Source organism: Mesoplodon bidens (genome assembly GCF_964165515.1).
Source record: "Mesoplodon bidens genome assembly, chromosome: 2".
NCBI classification, from domain to species: Eukaryota; Metazoa; Chordata; class Mammalia; order Artiodactyla; family Ziphiidae; genus Mesoplodon; species Mesoplodon bidens.
In genome coordinates this window covers 180,209,632-180,228,401 of record NC_138177.1, presented here as the reverse complement: position 1 = coordinate 180,228,401, position 18,770 = coordinate 180,209,632, and the positions used below count along the sequence as shown (strand labels likewise).

Here is an 18,770-nt window from a genome sequence, read left to right as displayed (position 1 = left end):
CAGCTGTAAGCAGTGCTGTGTGGTCACGAGGCCGATGACGCCCGGACCGCAAGGCAACCTGGCAGTGATCGGGTTTCCCTGAATCTCAGTGCAGCCCTCATGCCGACGAACTCCCCTGCGTGCAGAAGGATGCGGTGTGAGGGGACGTGCTTGAGGGTCGAGGAGGTAGACAAGCTGAGTTTGCGCTGCTCCCCACGGGGCTCAAGAGCTTCGGCAGCCCAAGGCGGACAGCGCAGCTGACGCCCCGCTCCCTGCAGAGGGGACTCGGCGCCGCCCGCCCCAGGTCGGCAGCACCCACGCACAGAACTAGGAGCGCAGCAGCTCAGGTGCTGGAGAGTTCATCCGCGGCCCGCCTGGGCCCCTGAGGCTCGCCCGTCGTGGAGGGCGCGGAGGCCGTGGGAGGCCCACCGGGCTCTCGGCGGCAGCGGAAGGCTGAGGGCAGCAGCCGGAGCAGAGAGCGAGGAGACGAGTCCGGACGGTGCGGGTGCAGAGGACGAACGTGATGCAGTTGGCGCCCCCCTGAAAGGTGTTCCCGATGCCCTGGCAGGGAGAAACGGAGGGGCGTGAGTGCCAGGGCCAGGGCGGGCCTGAGCAGCACACGCAGGGAGGCCGGGAAGTGCTGGGGACCCAGGACCCGGTCCTCCACCCCTTGAGGCTGGTCTGCGGGGGACCCTGGCCACGTGGGCCTTGGGCTGAGCACCGGGCAGGCCTGGACTTGCAGGCGTGTCCCCGGGTCTTCTGGGCTGGGGAGGACTCAGGGTCAGTCAACTCTCCCGGGGCTACTCCTAGGCCACTGGACAGCAACTCAACACCCCCGGGCTGCCCCCGAGCCACGCTGACCTTCCACCTTCACTCTTCAAGGCTCCCTGTGGGGCAGCGAGCAAGGCGAGGTAGGGTAGAGCCCTCGGCCTGCCTGCCTGCCTGCCTTCCGGGGACAAGGATCTGACCCTGCTGACCCCACAGTCTGGCCGGGAGCCGCGAGGGCGGGGCGGGGTGGTGGCGGGGGCAGACCTACGTGCAGAACCACGAGCACCGGGGTCCGCACTGCCGGGGAGCCACAGAGGGTCAGGACGAACCGCACGGTGCTCCAGACCCGGAGGCAGACGAAGATGAGCGGGATGAGGACCAGCTTCTTATCGGCCGTGGAGGTGCGGCGCTGGAGCTGGTGCGCCCGGGACACGAGGGGCCGGTACTCGGAGAGAGCCTCATGCTGCACAAGGAACACACAAATCAGACGTGAGGCCCTCCTGCCCCCTCCAGCCCCCTCCAGCCCCACCACAGGCTGCCCTCCCCCCGGGACACGGAGGTCGTGAGCCGCGCAGTGCCTGAGGCCGGCAGCCCAGGTTCCCACCTCTGCCCCGTCTCCTCCATCCACTGTCTGCTCCACACCCCACGAGGGTGTCTAAAGCACGTTGGAAACTTCTCAGGTCCAAAACACATGCCTGCTCTCGACCCCCAGCCTGCTGCACGCTTCCCCATCTCAGCTAACGGGAGCTCCGTCCTTCCAGCCGTCCAGGCCCCAAACTTGGGAATGGCCTTTGGTCCCTCTCTCTGTGCGACAGCTCACGTCCGATCCATAGGCAAGCCCTGCAGGCCCTGCCTTCAAAACAGACCCAGACCTGGATGTCCACTACCACTGCCACCAGCCCGGTCCAAGCACCACCACCCCTTCTCTGGTGAGCTGCCACTGCTTCTTCACAGGTCTCCCTCTATCGCCCTGACCACCCCACCCCGTCCCCACTGCAGTCTTACTCTCAACACAGAAGCAGCGTGGCTCGTTGAAAACCTAAGTCGGATCAAGCCAGTCTTCCACTCAAAGCTCTTGTTGTCTCCCCATTTCACACGTTCCTTACGATGTCCCCAACCCTAGTCTAGCTCTGACCTCATTCCTGCTACGTACCCCCTTTACTCTTCTCCAGACACACGGGCCTCCTAATGCTCCAAACATGCCAGGCACACCCCACCCCAGGGCCTTTGCACAGGCTGCTCCCTCGAGCTGGAATGCTCTTCCCCAACCGTCTACGTGGCTCACTCCCTCACCCTCTTCAAGTCTTTGCTCCAGTGTCGCCTTCTGGATAAGGGCTATCCTGACAACCTATTTAAACTGCAAAGGCATTTCCCAGGTGGTCCTGTCCCCACCTCCAGCTCTTTATCCTTGTCTGCTTTTCATAGCTCTTATCATCCTCCTTCCTGGACGCCATTCACCCTCGTTTATCAGGCCCATTGCTCATGGTCATCCTCCTCCTCCAGAAGGCAAGCCCCCCTCACCCCCCAACCCTGCTGCGTCCCCCCACCCTGCCAGCCTGCCCCACAGCAGGGGCTCTGCCCAAAGCTGGGACAGGAAGAAAAGGCGAGCAGCCGCCAGCTTTGGTTTCCCCGCTCCTTGGAATGCCCTTCAGTGACAGGAAAGGCAGTTCCAGATCACGACCGAATTTCTAAAAATAGATGGAAAAAACACTGCTCCATAACAAAGATGTGTTTTTGAGCCTGGTCCTCTGTGGGGGACACTGACGGCGCAGGTGAGGAGAAGAGCCACACCCTTTGGCATCTCTGAGCACCCAAGCTGCTGCAGCTCACCTGCTCAGAGCACATGCTTCCTCCCCAGGGCCTTCAGCACCCAGAGAACGGCACCACCCACCCCCTCCAGGACCACACGGGTGGGCGGGGGAGCCGGGCACTAGCCAGGCACTAGCCGGGCGCTAGCCAGGGCTGCTAGTCCGCTCTTCCTCAGGGCAAAGCTCACCCAGTTCATTTATTTTTAGCTCTCCCTCCTAGCTAGAGGCAGGGAACAACCGGCACATTCTCACCTCCCTGCTCACTAGTATTTGTTTTCTCTGGAAACACCTGCAGAGCTGTAGGAGAGGACCATTCTCACATGGGGGGGGTCAGCCTCACAGGCAGGGCCCCAGGCTTCCTGCCCCCGCTACAGGAAGGGTAGGGAGGAAGACAGACACACGAGGGACTCCCCTGGCGCTCCAGTGGTTAAGAGTCTGGGCAGGAGGGAGAGCTGGCGGTGCCAATTTAAAATCTGGTGGTCAGGGGGACTTCCCTGGCCGTCCAGTGGTTAGGACTCTGTGCTTCCACTGCAGGGGGCACGGGTTCGTTCCCTGGTCAGGGAGCTAAGATCCCGCATGCCCCGCAGCATGGCCAAAAAAAAAAAAACAAAAACCACATGAAAAGGCAGCTGGGGGAGGGCATGGGGAGGTCCTGGGCAGAGCCTGGTAGGGCTCCTGGGAGCTTTCATCGGGGAGTCCGGAACCTTCCCAGGGCAACGGAAAAGAGGAGGTGAGCAGGGCAGCCCCGGCCCAGGCAGGAGACCAACTAAAAAACCCTAAGTAGACAAAGAGGATCTCAGACCCATCGGTGAGCCCTGCCAGCATCTTTGTCAACGACTCCAAGCTGAGCCAGAAGAGGGCGGCAGGGAGGGGTGAGAATCAGGTAAATTTTGGAGTAAAAAGAGAACCCAAAGTGTGCATCCCACATACAGGGTGGCGATCAGGTGTCAGACAGCTGCGAGGAGCACCCTACACACTTGGAAATGACCGCTGAGTCAGCAGCACACCCGAAAGTCAAAAGCTGGGGACGTTCTCGCCTACAATTACAGCCTTGAAAACTCAGAGCAAAAAAGAAACACAGGTACCACACCAGCAGAATGAGCTTGGAAGTCTATCCCCAGAGTTTTCACGATGTTACTGCTCCAGCCCCGTTTCATCTTCCATCGTAATTACACGTCTGCCTCCTCCTAGGAGGGCAGGATCCATGCCTGAGCTCTCCTTAGCATTCCCACCGACACACAGAGCTTTTGTGCATAGTAGATGCTCAATAAAAACACACTGAATGAATGGTTGAGCGGACCAACGGATGGGCTAATCTGAGGCTTTTTGGGGTAGCAGTTTGCTTGTGGCTAGGAGAAAGCCCATACTTTACACGTGCGGAAACGGTAGTCCAGAGCAAGGAACAATTTGGCCACATCATCAGAGGGAAACCATTCTTTCCTAGAATTTCTTGCCAGAAGTCTAGGAGACTTCAGAGCAGCCCAGCCTATTGATTTATGAATTCCTGACAGCCTGAAAAGTCTACCACTTATAATATTTTAATCACCAAGGAGAAAGAAGTGAGTTACTTGTATCGCTGATTGTGAAAGTCTGTGGCCTCCTCTCCCCAGGGGCGTGCCAGTTCAATTCTTATTGGGCTACTGGTCATCTTTCATCCAAATTCGTCTCCAGGTTAAGCGACCGTGGTGATCTGTCCAGGAGGGGGCAGTAGAGAGCTGCGGCCCAGAACACAGGCTGAGCCCGCAGCCTCCTTGGCTTCACAGCAGCTCAGTCAGAGTTGGGCGAGTCTGGGGAGCCCCTTAACTTCGGTGAGCCCCCGTTTCCTCATCCACAAACGGAGCATAACAGGACCCGCTCCCGACAGGGCTGCATAACTAGCAAACCAGACAACCCACGATGCTTATTAATTCAGCGCGCGTCACGGTGCCTGAGGCACAGCAAACGCTCCGTCACTCTGGTCGGTCACCAGTCCTGTCCCCTACAGCAGCCAACCCCGATGCCGGGACACAGCGGCCACACAGAGCTCTGGGCCGGGGCCCCGTGGGGCACGTACCGCTCTGTTGATGTGCTTCCGGATCAGGAGGTAGAGCACGGGCAGCGTGACGTAGGCGAGCATCTCCCACGCCTTCCCAGTCAGCAGCATCCACAGCACGCGGTCCTCCGCCTCCAGGTCGATCCAGCACCAGCCCACGGACACGTCCGAGGCATCGTAGCCGATCTTCTTTAGAGTGACAGCCGCCACGGTGATGGCCAGCGGAACCCCCCAGCTGAGGAATAAGGAGCAAACGGGAGGCGGTGAGGTCAGACCCGGCTCCCGGCAAAGCCAGCGAGGGCGAAGGGACCGGGATGCTGTGTACGCAAGAAGTACGGTGCTCTCCCAAGTGCGCAGCACACAGTGTCCCTGCAGAGAGGAGGGGCGGGAGTGCTCAAATCCCCCAACCCAGCCCTGCTCTAACCAAGCCCTGCCAAGCCCGGGATGCCCTAGCCTCCCACCTGGACAAACCCTCCCAAGCCCTTGGAGGCCGGGTTCTATTTCAGAATTGCCAGGCTCCTCGGAGACTGGCGCTGGGATGCTGTGGCATCGGGACGGCCGGCTCCTTCCCACACCGAGGGGCCTGTGCACTGGCCCACAAACACCAGCCCACGTGGACAAGCCTCATCCACACACCCCAACAGTCAGGCCCCCTTGGCCAGCCTGGGCCCAGGGGTGCACACACTGGTGGCTTGGGGTTGTCTGGGTCCCGTGCACCCACAGCAGGAACTAGAAGACGGGCCCTGGGCTCCGGGCGGACACATCTCCTCGGTCCTGAGCCCTCCATGCTCTATGGGAAGGGGCGGGCACTGCCAAGGGTCCAAGGGGGCCCACTAAAGCACAAAGCCTGGGGCGGGGGCCCCCTCTCAGTGCAGTGTTGGGCTGACTTTTCTAGAGTTTACTGCAATGGCAACACACCTGGGATTAGGGCTGAGCCCCAGGGCCCCTCCCCAGTGGTCCCCGCACGAGTCTCCTCGCCAAGCCTTTTAAATCAGCCAGGGGGACCTGTGGTGGCCCGGCAGAGTGGTTAAGAGCTTGGACCGTGATGCAGCAGGCTGGGTCCGAGTCTCGGCCCTGCCCCACGTGGCTGCAACACATCCGTGTTTTTCTCCAAAAAGTGGGGATGATCACGGTGCCTGGAGCAGGGCATCGTTGTTGGTTGTCAGGAGAATAAACTCATCAGCGTTACATCCAGCATGCGGGACAGGGTACGCGTGTCCGCAGTTACGACCAATGTTGTCAGTGAGGCTTGTCCCCAGGTCCCAGGATCCGGGCCTGCGGTGTAGCCACCAGGGATGCATGAGGCCTGCGCGGTCTCTGCCCCCAGGAGGACACACGGGCCTACGAGGTAGGTCGGCCGCCCAGAGAACAAGCAGTAAGTAAATAGGACAGTGTCATCAGGAAAACGTTTAGTTCAGAAACTGGTTCTGTCTTGAGGGCTCTGTGTAAGGAATATCGGCTCTTTCTGAAAGAAGGTCATAGAACAAGGATGAGGCCACAGTTGCACTTAGTCTGTTACCAAAACGAGGCTAGAAGGGCTGTGATTTTATAAGGTCCTCCAAACGCCGCAGGGCTGGGGACAAGGCAGGGCAGGGATGGCGAGGAAAGGGAGAAAGTCCGCTTCCTGGGCCCAGGAAAGACTTGGTACCTCCTCCCCTCACTGGCCTCTGCAGGAGGGACCAGAGCCTGGGGCGGGCCACTGGGTGCCACCCTCAGCTCTGCTGCCCCAACAGCCCAGCAGAGGCAGAAGCAGCACACCCTCCTTGAAGTCACAAGAGCACGGAAGGGGGCAAAACCCCGTAGAAAGTAAAGGATGGTGGGGACTTGCCTGGTGGCACAGGGGTTAAGAATCCGCCTGCTAAGGCAGCGGACACGGGTTCAAGCCCCGGTCCGGGAAGATCCCACATGCCGCGGAGCAATTAAGCCTGTGCGCCACAACTACTGAACCTGCGAGCCACAACTACTGAGCCCATGTGCCGCAACTACTGAAGCCCCCGTGCCTAGAGCCCGTGCTCTGCAACAAGAGGAAGCCACCAAAGTGAGAAGCCCGTGCACCGCAATGAAGAGTAGCCCCCGCTCGCCGCAACTAGAAAAAGCCCGCGCGCAGCAAAGAAGACCCAATGCAGCCAAAAATAAATACATAAAATAAATAAATTTATTTTTTAAAAAAAGGATTATGAGAAAGGTACCAAGTTACACTTCAAATGGATGGAGTGTGTCTATTTTAAATGTTTGTGCTATGCAAAGTTATTGATCTGGTGAGTTAATATATATTAGTGTCAAACCAAAGGGTTACCGTTTTAAAACTCACGCCATCCTGGGATTTTAGGACAACACATGTCAGCTATGAGCTCCATGAGGTGAGGGCCATGTGGGTTCACTGCTCTATTCTGGCATCTACACCAGTGCCTGGCACATGATAGGGGCAAAACTAGGACCTGCTGAATGAATGAACGAATGAATGAGTGAAGTTTGAACCAAGTGACTGAGACAGCTTTTCCCAATTTACTCTTTAAATATTCACTGCAAGGACATTACTGAAAGGAGGTGAAAGGCTTTTAAAGGGCTGAACCGGAAATCCTGAAGTTAGAGATGGGAAAGCTGTGCTTAGGGACCAACACCCGGCAGGACTGGAGCCGAGGATTCCCACCCCAGCGGGAAAGGAGAGTACAGGCTTGGCGGGAGGAAGCAGCTTCTTTCCCTCCTCAGCATCCCTACAGCCCCTGGGGACCACAGGGTGACAGTTCCACATTTTACAACTTTAGGTTTGTTGTACAAAAGCTACCCAGTGATGTATTTCCTCTGTGTTACTGGGGTGTGCCTGGAGCTGAATCTGTGATGGAAAATAGCCAGAGGGAAGACCAAATAGACGGCTTTGAAAGGGGTGAGCATGTGGGTTGATCAATCAGAGTTGCTGTTTGAACTCAAGCACAGACAGCAGCTCTGCTGAGGCTAGAAGCTGCCTGGGGAGGTACCTGAGGGGAGGTGGAAGAAAAGGTGACCTCAGAGAGCAGTGGGAATGGAGTGGGAGGGATGGTCTAATAGCCCCGCCAAGCAGGCTCCACCAGACTCGTAACTTACAGGTACGGACAATGGTGTGCTGGTGATGTTTTAACATCAGAAAGACATCTACGCACGTGTGTGTGTGTATGTACACAAATGTAAACTGATTATGAATTTTACAGATATAAAGGATGTGCGGCACACAATTTGTAAATAATAATAAAATACACAATACTCCTTATCGTACATTCCACACAGCCAATTGATTCTCACAGGAGGCTTCTGTTGAGTTTTGCGGAGCTCTGGTATCTGCAGCCAACCTGTGGTTGCAGTCAGCCAATGAGAGTAGTTCCGTGATGAGAAGGTGGCTGATGTTTCCATTTTCCTTAATGACTAAGATGGAAGTGAAATGAGGAAGACCTGGGGGACCAGACGAGAGCTGGGACTTCACTGGGTCCACTTGACATGAGTGACCTCTCTGTGGATCAGATAATACTTTTCTTTTTTTCTTTTTTTTTTTTTTTGCAGTATGCGGGCCTCTCACTGTTGTGGCCTCTCCTGTTGCGCAGCACAGGCTCCGGACGCGCAGGCTCAGCGGCCATGGCTCACGGGTCTAACCGCTCCGAGGCATGTGGGACCTTCCCGGACCGGGGCATGAACCCGTGTCCCCTGCATTGGCAGGCGGACTCAGGTAATACTTTTCCAACACTGGAAGAATGTTTCTTCTTTTTTCCTGCTCTGGGACATGGCCTCTTCTCATCACCTCCCCGTGAAATATGCGGCTTCCCACGTGCCCCGACGTGGCTGCCGCCAGGGCTTAAGTACAGAGACAAGAAACACTTTCGCATTTAATCTTTACTACTAACATTTTCTCTATCACTTTCTTAAATCTAGAACAGGGGTTCAGCAAACTAGGGCCCTCAGGCCAAATCCGGCCCAGTCTGTTTTTAATTAATTTATTTTATTTTTAAAATTGGAGTATAGTTGATTTAAAACGTTGTGTTAGTTTCAGGTGTACAGCAAAGTGAATCAGTTATACATATACATATATCCACTCTTTTTTAGGTTCTTTTCCTGTATAGGTCATTACAGAGTATTGAGTAGAGTTCCCTGTGCTCTACAGTGGGTTCTTATTAGTTATCGGTCTTATACACAGTCATGCGTTATGTGTCCATCCCAAGCTCCCGATTCAGTCTGTTTTTTAAAATAAAGTTTTACTGCATACAGCCACACTCACTGGTTATATATCATCCATGGCTGCTTCTAAGCTACCAGAGCTGAGCTGAGCAGTGGCATCGGAGATCGCATGGCCTGCAGACCTGAAAATACTATCTGGTCCTGTACAGGAAAAGTTTGCTGACATCTGCTCTACAGATCAACAAAAGTATAATTAGGGGACTTCCCTGGTGGTGCAGTGGTTAAGAATCTGCCTGCCAATGCAGGGGACACGGGTTCGAGCCCTGGTCTGGGAAGATCCCACATGCCACGGAGCAACTAAGCCCGTGCACCACAGCTACTGAGCCTGCGTTCTAGAGCTCACGAGCCACAACTACTGAAGCCCACGCACCTAGAGCCCGTGCTCTTCAACAAGAGAAGCCACCGCAGTGAGAAGCCCATGCACCGCAACGAAGAATAGCCCCCGCTCGCCACAACGCAACTCAGCCAAAAATAAATAAATAAATAAATAAAATTTTTTAAAAAGTATAATTACGACCTAAGGAGTTTTGAGTATGTTACTTTTGTTTTTAATGCAATTTATTTAATTGTAAGTTTATATAATTTAATTTTTAACGATGTTCTATCTAACAATCAGCCCACAAAATGCCCTGAAATTTAACAATCGGGTCCCGCAAGCTGGCTCCAGGCCACCACTGGACAGAGGATGAAAAGGATAGGGGGCTGAAGGTGCCCTGCACCAGTCTCTCACCTATAGAGCCAGGAGAAAATCTGTTTGGCAACCGCAATAAGCCAAGCTGTTCTCTGGCCAAGTGGCCACCCTGAGTTGTAGGTGGTGTCCAACTCTGGGAGGAACTCTACAAAGACATGTGTGACCTAATTCTCACTTTCCAGAAACGTCTACTGCTAATTTCTGACATGTACCACCTAACAGTTTTTTATCCCTCCAAAAAAAAAAAAAAAGCAGCCATCAATCAAACAACAAACAAAATCAGAACAAGTAAGATACGGCTTAACAACAGCACATGTGAAACAGACCAAGGGCTGTAGCTGACTGGGACCCAGAAGGTGTGTGGTCGGAGGGGCTGCCGTGATGCCCAGACGTGGGTGATGGAGAACGACCAGCAAACTGTCCTGCCTCCGTGTGGACACCTGGGACCCACATTCTAAACCTGAGACTGTGAAGCTGGCACCAGAGCGGGCATGTGAGGACATGCTGGGCCTGGAGCTGGGCCTCGAGTCTTGGAAGACTCTTGGGGACGTCCTGCTAGCAGAGTAGACTCAGGCGGCCGAAGGAAAGGGCAGGCATCCTGCTCAGTCCCAAAGCCAAGGGCTAAACTGGCAGCGTCCCCCATCAAGGGAAGGAAGCCATGTGACCACGTGCAGGGGATGGTATGAAAGGCACTGAGGAGGGACATGGTTAAAGCAGGTGACCAGTGAGGCTCCTTCTCTCCAAACCTGTGGTGCAGGCGGAGGAGAAGCGTGGCTAGGGTCACCTAGATGGAGGGGGCCTGCAGACCACTCTCTGAGCAGAATCCCCCACTTGGAGGGGCACCAAGAGCTGCTCCCAGAGGTGCCCAGGCCCCAGCTCTCACGTGTGTTTGCCTGGAAACCGAGGCCAGACTCCAAGTTGGCTTCCTCCCCCTTCGGAGGCAGTTATAGGCTGAGTATGTCCCCTCCTGCCCCCAAATTCCTGTGAAGTCCTAACCCCCAGTACGTCGGGACGGGACCGTATCTGGAGACAGGGTCTTTAAAGAGGTGATTAGGTTAAAATGAGGTCACTGGGTGGGTCCTAATCCAATAGGACAGGTGTCCTTGTAAGAAGAGGAGATTAGGATGCAGACACTCACTGAGGGACAACCATCTGAGGACACAGGGTGCAGACGGCCATCTGCAAGCCAAGGAGAGAGGCCTCAGCAGAAACCAACCCTGCCTACACTTGGATCTCCGATTTCCAGCCTCCAGGACCGGGAGAGAAGGGATGTCTGTTTAAGCGCCCCACCCAGTCTGCAGGCTTTGTTAGGGCAGCCGCAGCAGACGAAGGCAGATGCTCCCTACCAACTCTGGGGGAGAGACATGCCAGGGCAGGGGATGGCAGCCCAGCCCTGGGACACCCCCCGACACCCAAACCAGCAGAGCTGGGGGCCCTCAGCGGGCTTAGGGGAGGGGTAAACTGACAAATGCCCTGCAGACCGGTCATGAGCTTGGCTTTTGGAACTCGACATTCACTTTGTTCTTCAGTCGCCCCACGAGAAGCTGAAGCACCGCGGGATCAGGCGGTCGGTGAGCAGGCCGCGTCCCACACCTGGATTCCGTGGCATTTGTCAGACGACCACGAGAGGCGGCCGGTGCCCCCGAGAGCAAGGCTCTGGCTTTCCTTCAGAGTTTCCAGTCTGCCCAGCTGGGGATCTTCTGAAACCTGTCCCACCAGTCAGGGAGGGGGACACCTGTGGTGACAGAGCCGCTTTCACAGTCAGGGCTGGGAACACCCTTCCCCCTCCGCACCAAGGGCGCAAGGTCTGCTCAATCCACCGTTGGATTCCTGTACTCCCCCCTCCCCCCAAACCTCACCCTTCCTACAGATCTCTGGTGCGGGGTGGCACCTGATGGGAAGGCTGCAAGAGGGTCTTCTCCCCCAAACAGCAGAGCCTGGTCCATGTGCCTGGGGCCTATGGAAGGCCTTGAATGTGACCATGACCCCAAGATGCTCTGAGAACAAAACTATCCGGCAACCATGTGCCAGTTTCTAAAGCTCTTGGGAGCAGGAGAGAGCCGGGCCTGGGCCCGGAGGGATGCAGCTGCAGGGGGCACAGCCTGGTGCAAGGAATCCAGGCCCGAGGAGGCCGCCTGGAGGTTTCTGCCCCAGCAATGGGGCTCTTATTGTTAAGGGTCGGGCAGGGGGCAGGACGTGGGAGTTCAGGGTGTCAGCCACCGGCCAGGCCACCGCGAGGTCGGTCGCTCGGTAGCCCTGGCCGCAGAGGTGGGGAAAGGCGTCCAAGGGAACTTCTAAACACTCAGCCCCTGGCACAGGCCTCTGCAGCCCTGGCTCTGTGGGTGCCGAGGAGCACTGTGCAGCGCTCAGGGACGCTTTCCTGCCCACCTGGGCCCGGGGTAGACTCTGACTCCGCTCCGGCAGGGTCAAGGGGCAGCCTCTGGTGCCGCAGAGGGTGTCCCACGGACACGCAAATGCAGCGCAGAGAACTCAATGCAGCAGGGCCCTCAGCAAACAAAGCCGGTTTAGCTCTTATCATTTTGGGGAGCACCGTCTGATGTGGGGTGCTGTTCATGCAACCACTGGATTCACCCCCTATTCAGACACTGCCCACTTGGGGCCTTGTCACTGGGCCCCACTGTGAGTGAGCCAGTGTCTGATTAGAGAGCTTGCAGGCTCTCCCCTTCGGGGCCCACGGGGCCCCTTTTCTCTGCGCTGGAACTTCCCAATCCCCACAGCAGGGGTTTTCATGGTGAACTTGGGGTGCCATAGACTTCTCTCTTCCTCCAGAGCCTCCAGCAAATGCAAGAGGGTGGGTGGGCACATGGGCTGGGGGTCATGTCCACACCTATCCCCACTTCAGTGCAGCCAGAAGAAACCCAAAGGCTGCTCGAGGCTGCCAGCTTGGCGCCTGGGCTCCACTTCTGACGCGGTGAGACGAGGCGCCCCAGCCTGACCTCCCCCCACAATCACAGGACACACCTGGCCCAGCGGTGAGGGGACAGTCCATGACCCTGCTGTACTGGTTCAGAAGGAGCCACCACCTTGCAGGGGAAGAGGGGCTGAAGACTGCTTTTGATAGGCAGGTCACCTTCTGCAGGGGGACAGAGATGGTTTCATGCTTATCTTATCTGAAAGGAAATGACCCCGCCCATAGCTGCTACAGGCTAAGCTGCCCAGCCCTTTCTTAGGTGAGAACTGCAAACACAGGGTCACAGATGCTTATCTATATGCATGTAAAATATGGGTACAGACTTAGAAAACAAACTTGTGGTTACCAAAGGGGAAAGGGGGGTGGACGAATTAGGAGTTTGGGATTAACATAAACACACACACTATATACAAGAGATAAACAACAAGGACCTACTTACTGTATAGCACAGGGAACTATACTCAATATTTTGTAATAACCTATAAGGGAAAAGAATCTGAAAAACAATATAAATATATAACGGAATCACTGTGCTGTTCACCTGGAACTAACATGACACTGTAAATCAACTATACTGCAGTCAATCAATAAAATATGTGGTGTCGGTACCATGCCGCCTCCACAGCTAAGACACAGTAGAAAGGGACTTATCACAGGTCTTTCCCTGAACACAGAATATTCTCACACTTCAAAGATGAGGCAACATCCAGAAAAGTCACCGCAGAATGCTGTCGGAATCAGGGGATGTGAAACCCTTGGGTGAGGCTTCGAGGAGTTCCAGGAGGTTTATCTCGACAAGATCCTTATTAAGTACAAAAGGAACAAGAGTAACTGTGGTGGAGAACTGGCAGATAACACCCTGACCAAGCAATCAAAGTGAACATCACCGGGAACGGAACAAATCAAAGTCGCCAGCCACCACCAGGTAGGAAGCGAGAACAGGTTTCTGTGAGATTCCAGCCCAAGGTGCAGATCCTGAATCTACTCCCGAGGAAGCAACAGGCAACCCAGGTGAGGGGGGACATCCTACACCATAACGGGCCTGTACTCTTCAAAAACACCAGTTGTGAAACACCAAGGAACACGGAAACACTGCTCCCGATTGAAGGAGGATGAAGAGACATGAAAACAAAGTCCCTTTGCTATCGGCGACCTTATTAGACAACTGGCAAAACCTCAATAGATCCACAATCAGATTTTTTTTTTTTTACCAGACACACACACATATTTTTTTCTTTTTAGCTGCTTTGCCTTTTTCCTTCTTCACATGACACAATCAGATACTGGCACTGCTCCACGTTACTCTCTGTTTTGGGGAGGTATACGTGGTCACACAAGAGACTGTCCTTGTCTTTTGGAAATAAAAGCACACTGAAGGATTTAGGAGTTGGGGGCATCAGGTCTGTAACTTACTCTTTTTTTTTTTTAATTTTAGTTTTGGCTGTGTTGGGTCTTCATTGCTGCACACGGGCTTTCTCTAGTTGTGTCGAGCAGGGGCTACTCTTTGCTGCGGTGCACAGGCTTCTCATTGCAGTGGCTTCTCTTGTTGCGGAGCATAGGCTCTAGGCATGCAGGCTTCAGGAGTTGCAGCACATGGGCTCAGTAGTTGTGGCTCACGGACTCTATAGAGTGCAGGCTCAGTAGTTGTGGCACACGGGCTTAGTTGCTTCCCGGACCAGGGATCGAACCGTGTCTCCTGCATTGGCAGGTGGTTTCTTAACCACTGCACCACCTGGGAAGTCCCTGTAACTTATTCTTACGTGGTTCCAGAAAAAAAAATAATTGGAGAGGATAAGAAAAGCTAACATGGTAAAGTGTTAATAATGGGGGAAATCTGGAAAGTTAAAAATAAACGATTGTCGAATTATCTCTCAGTTTAAAAAATTATTATCAAGGCCAAGAGACAAGATGGAATCCTAAAAGGGGCACTGACCTTGAAGTTCTAACCCTGAGCCTCCTGTTAACAGCTCTGTGGCCTTGGGAAAGTCTCATCAGCTGTGGCTGGAGGGTGGTCATCTCTGGGTGAGTCCCCTGGGTTATGGAGGATCAAAGCGTGATCCTTGCAAGACCTCAGGAGCCTGATGCAGCTTGTGATGACAGGCAATTTCTCTGAGGATAAAGTCTAAGCTGCCCTCCTTCCCCAATGAGATAAAGTCTTTCTGTAAAGGAAACTATGGCAGGCATTATGATGGGGTCCCAGGGGCCACGCAGGTGCTTTGTGGGAACTTGCCTGCGACTCTCTCCAGCCTCCTGTGGTGCATGGCTGCATTTAGTTTTATAGATGGCTTTTCCCACTTAACGTTGTATCATACCGTTTAAAAAGTATATGACTTATAGAGTTCATGGCCAGTTTTTTTTTTTTTTTTTTTTTTTTGCGGTACGTGGGCCTCTCACTGTTGTGGCCTCTCCCGTTGCAGAGCACAGGCTCTGGACGCGCAGGCTCAGCGGCCATGGCTCACGGGCCCAGCCGCTCCGTGACATGTGGGATCTTTCCGGACCGGGACACGAACCCGTGTCCCCTGCATCGGCAGGCGGACTCTCAACCACTGCACCACCAGGGAAGCCCCATGGCCGGTATTTAATGGCAGCATAACAGTTCTGGGTGGGGTGTAGTCTGTAACTTACTGATCCCCGATTTTTTGAACATTTCGGTTGCTTTCAAATTCTCATCACTGTTCTGGCTAACAGTGCCACGCAAACTCCTTCGTACATCCCACTTTGCATGTAATTTGGTTTATCCCCTTAGACTAGATGCCTACAAATAGGATTGCTGGGGTCAAGGGGTATGAACCAAATATTTTCTACATGGATTATTCCAACTTACATGGCCAATAATAATGTAGGAAAACACCAGTTTCATCTGCATTTATCACATTAGTATCCTGCCTTACTATTTTTTTCCCTCTAATTTAATGAGAAAATGGTACCTCATTGTTGTATTGTTTTGAGTATTCATGCTTTTACTATTTCGTCCGAATGTCCTTTGTCCGTTTCTCAAGATATTTGTCAGTTTAAAAAAAAAAAATCAACTCATAAGAATAGAGAGAGCAGCCCTTTGTGTTGTCATATTTTAAAATATTTTCCCGGGGGACTTCCCTGGTGGTCCAGTGGTTAAGAATCCGCCTTCCAATGCAGGGGATGAGGGTTTGATCCCTGGTCAGGGAACTAAGATCCCACATGCGCGGGGCAACTAAGCCTGTGTGCCACAACTACTGAGCCCGTGCGCCACTAGAAAGCCTGCGTACCACAGCTAAGACCCGACACAGCCAAAAATAAATAAATATTAAAAAATAAATAAATAAAAATAAAATATTTTCCAAGACTGGAAGGTCTGAAGAAGAGGACTGATTTGCAGTCACTTGAAATGGTTAGCGAGTGGGTGCCTGGGCAGCCAGAGTCTGAAGATGAGATTTCCCACGCCAAGAGGTCCTTCAGCAGCAGCAAACTAATCCTCCAAAGAAAGACACTGAAGAGTCCTTAGCAATACGGTCTGAGAGGATCTAGGTCAATACATGAACCTGTTGGACAGGTCTTATCAAGTCTCACACCAGCAACACGAGTGCTGACTTCTGACAGGGAATAAACTGTCAAAGTCCCTTTCTAGCTTGGATACAAGTAATTTTCTTTCTTTCTTCTTTTTTTTTTTCTTTTAAGAAGCAGGTGGGGCTTCCCTGGTGGCGCAGTGGTTGAGAGTCCGCCTGCCGATGCAGGGGACACAGGTTCGTGCCCCAGTCCGGGAAGATCCCACATGCCACGGAGCGGCTGGGCCCGTGAGCCATGGCCGCTGAGCCTGCGCGTCTGGAGCCTGTGCTCCGCAACGGGAGAGGCCACGACAGTGAGAGGCCCGTGTACCGCAAAAAAAAAAAAAAAAAAAGAAGCAGGTGGATCACATTAAACAAAGAGGAACAATTTGCTTCCTTTTTACGGCCAGAGAAGGACACACGGGCTTTCTTAGGAGGCCTTCCCTAAGCATACAGAAAACATCCCTAGAAGTGGAAAGCAAGGTTTCTTAGGAAATGTCTTTTCTATAGGAGCTGTGCCAGGTTCTCTTTATCACTTGAAAAATATGTTGTATTCAGTATTTTTCAAAAGAGGGGGAAAAAGACAAGAGAATCTTGCAAAGAAAGTCTTGGGCTCCTTTTCAAGTACACGTGAGCTCCACGCTGCCCACAGCCAACCAGCCTGCCAAGGACAGGGTCTCCAAAATGGCTGGTGGGATCAGGTTGGATGCGGGAGGGGGGTAGGCAGCCCCGCTCTCTGTGGGTCTCTGCAGCACCTGAGGCACATGTGAATGGCTCGCTACAAACATTTTGACTTGAACAGCCGAGAAGCAGGCCGTTTAGTTTCCCAGGGACCAGCTGGCCTCCATCCAACAGCTCCGAGACCTGGAGGTCAAGTGACTATTGCAGGCTTGTGACCTCACTGTTGTGACACCCCGGTGACCTGTCTCTACCAAAGTGCTGACTATCTTCAGTCCCTCGGAAAGAACTCAAGTATTTAACAGAGAGAACCTATAATTAGGGCAGCATTTGGTACTCTTATCTGGAGGAAGGAGAGGAGGAAAGAAGCTCTATAAAATTCCTGCCTTGGGTTCACCAGAGGACACCACCAGATGTTTGAATCTTGACATTACACCAGGAAGGGGCCAACCTTCTTCCATAGATGAGGGTTACTTGCATGAGACCCTTCAATGTCAGAGCAGGACAAGGCCTTGGTTTTCTCTACTCTCAGAGACTCCAGGCCGCTGGCTGCCCTCTTCCAGACCAGCCTCTGCCTCTGACCTCAATTTCAGAGTTGCTGAAATTGAGTAAGAAATTAAGTTGCTGAAATTGAGTAAGAAAGTAAGATCATCTAGAAGAGAGATAACAAGAGATTGGGGCCTGAGGTTTAGAGATGAGCAAAGATAAAATAAACAAGACTGTCCTTCCTAAATTTTACAGCTGAAGCACTGCATCTGGCAGAGGGCTGGGTGGAAGGCAGCCTGAAAGTGGCTGAATGCACCACACCTAACTCACCTCCCAGCCTGACCAGCTGCTTCCCCCCATCCCCATGGTCAGCACTGAAGCAGGAGGCCAAGGGCCCAGAGTGGCCTCGCCAGCTCTCCAGGTGCTTCCAAGTTACCAGGGCCACGCTCTGAGGGCGAGCTCTGGCCCCTCCCACCCTCCAGGGCCTGCGCTGAGGGGCCCACCTCACTGGGGGGCTAGGGCTGGGGCCGCCTCAAAGGGGCCCCCCCTGCGGCAATGTTCAGGACAAGTTCATCTCCCAGGCAAGCCTAGCATCATTCTGCTGGCCCAGGGCTGTCCCAGGACAGGAGCAGACACTGCCTGCTGGGCGCCTGGCCAGGGGTCCAATCACGACGCAGGGCCCAGAGGGTGGCGAGGGCCACAGGGGCAGCAGACAGGATCCAGGCAGGGGTCACTGGACCCGAGGGAAAGCAGCGTCGCCGCCACCCACCTGACGACGTGGAAAGCCCAAAGCAGGCGGCCGTCTCCGGGGCCGCGCGAGGTGCGGACGATGCTAAGATACAGGTAGAGGGCGATGGCCACCGTCCAGAAGAAGGAGCTGGTGTTGGCGAAGGTGGAGAGCGCGCCCTGCAGCACGCAGTCCCACGAGGGGCCCTCGAAGTCCTGCAGCACCCCGTAGAAGTAGGAGGCGGCCGAGAGCAGGTCGGCCAGCGACAGGAAGAGCAGCAGGCGCCGCGCCCGGCTGCGCAGGTCGGGCCACAGGGCGTGCGTGGCCACCAGCAGGCACGAGCCTAGCGCGGAGAGCGCGCACGACAGCAGCACCACTGCGCGCTCCGACGGCACCAGCTCTGTGGGGGGCGCGGGAGGTGGCATGGTCAGGAGCGGAGGGGGCCAGGGCCGGGTCGCCGCGTGCGGCGGCCGCCGTCGCCGCTGCCGCCGCCGCCTTCTGGGCACATAACCAACGAGCGGCTCACAACCCGGTGTCCGCCCCGCCCGCGGCTCGGCCCCTCCCGGGCCCTCCAGGTCCGCCGCCCAGCGGCCCAGCGGCCCCGCCCCGCCCCGCCCCGCCCCTGTTCCTAGGCCCCGCCCCCGCCCCACCACGCCCCCGCGCCCTCCACGCTCCACCCCGCGGCGCCCACGTCCCGACCCCGGCCGCGCCCCGCCCCCGCGCCCCACCCTCGCCCTCACACCGCGCCCCTGCGTCCTCCACGCTCCACCCGTGGCCCTCTCGTCCCGACTTCGGACCCGCGGCCGGCCCCAGAGCCCTTCCCGCGAGCACCACCGACGCCCCGGCGCCCCTGTGCCCGCGTCCCTAGGCGCTCCCCGCAACCCCCGGTCCCATCCCCAAGGCTCCGCCCCTGCCCTCCCACCACACCGCTGGCGCCCACGCTCCACC

General features: G+C 55.1%; 1 protein-coding gene across 1 annotated transcript; it reads right to left on the bottom strand.

The window, feature by feature from the left end:
* Positions 1 to 322: 322 nt before the first annotated feature.
* GPR157 (G protein-coupled receptor 157) lies at positions 323 to 18,247 on the bottom strand (the record flags this gene model as incomplete). The annotated part of the gene is given in 5 exon segments (XM_081223751.1): positions 323 to 408; positions 411 to 540; positions 1,016 to 1,210; positions 4,609 to 4,822; positions 17,865 to 18,247. Coding segments are annotated over 5 exon segments (1,008 nt in total).
* Positions 18,248 to 18,770: the final 523 nt, after the last annotated feature.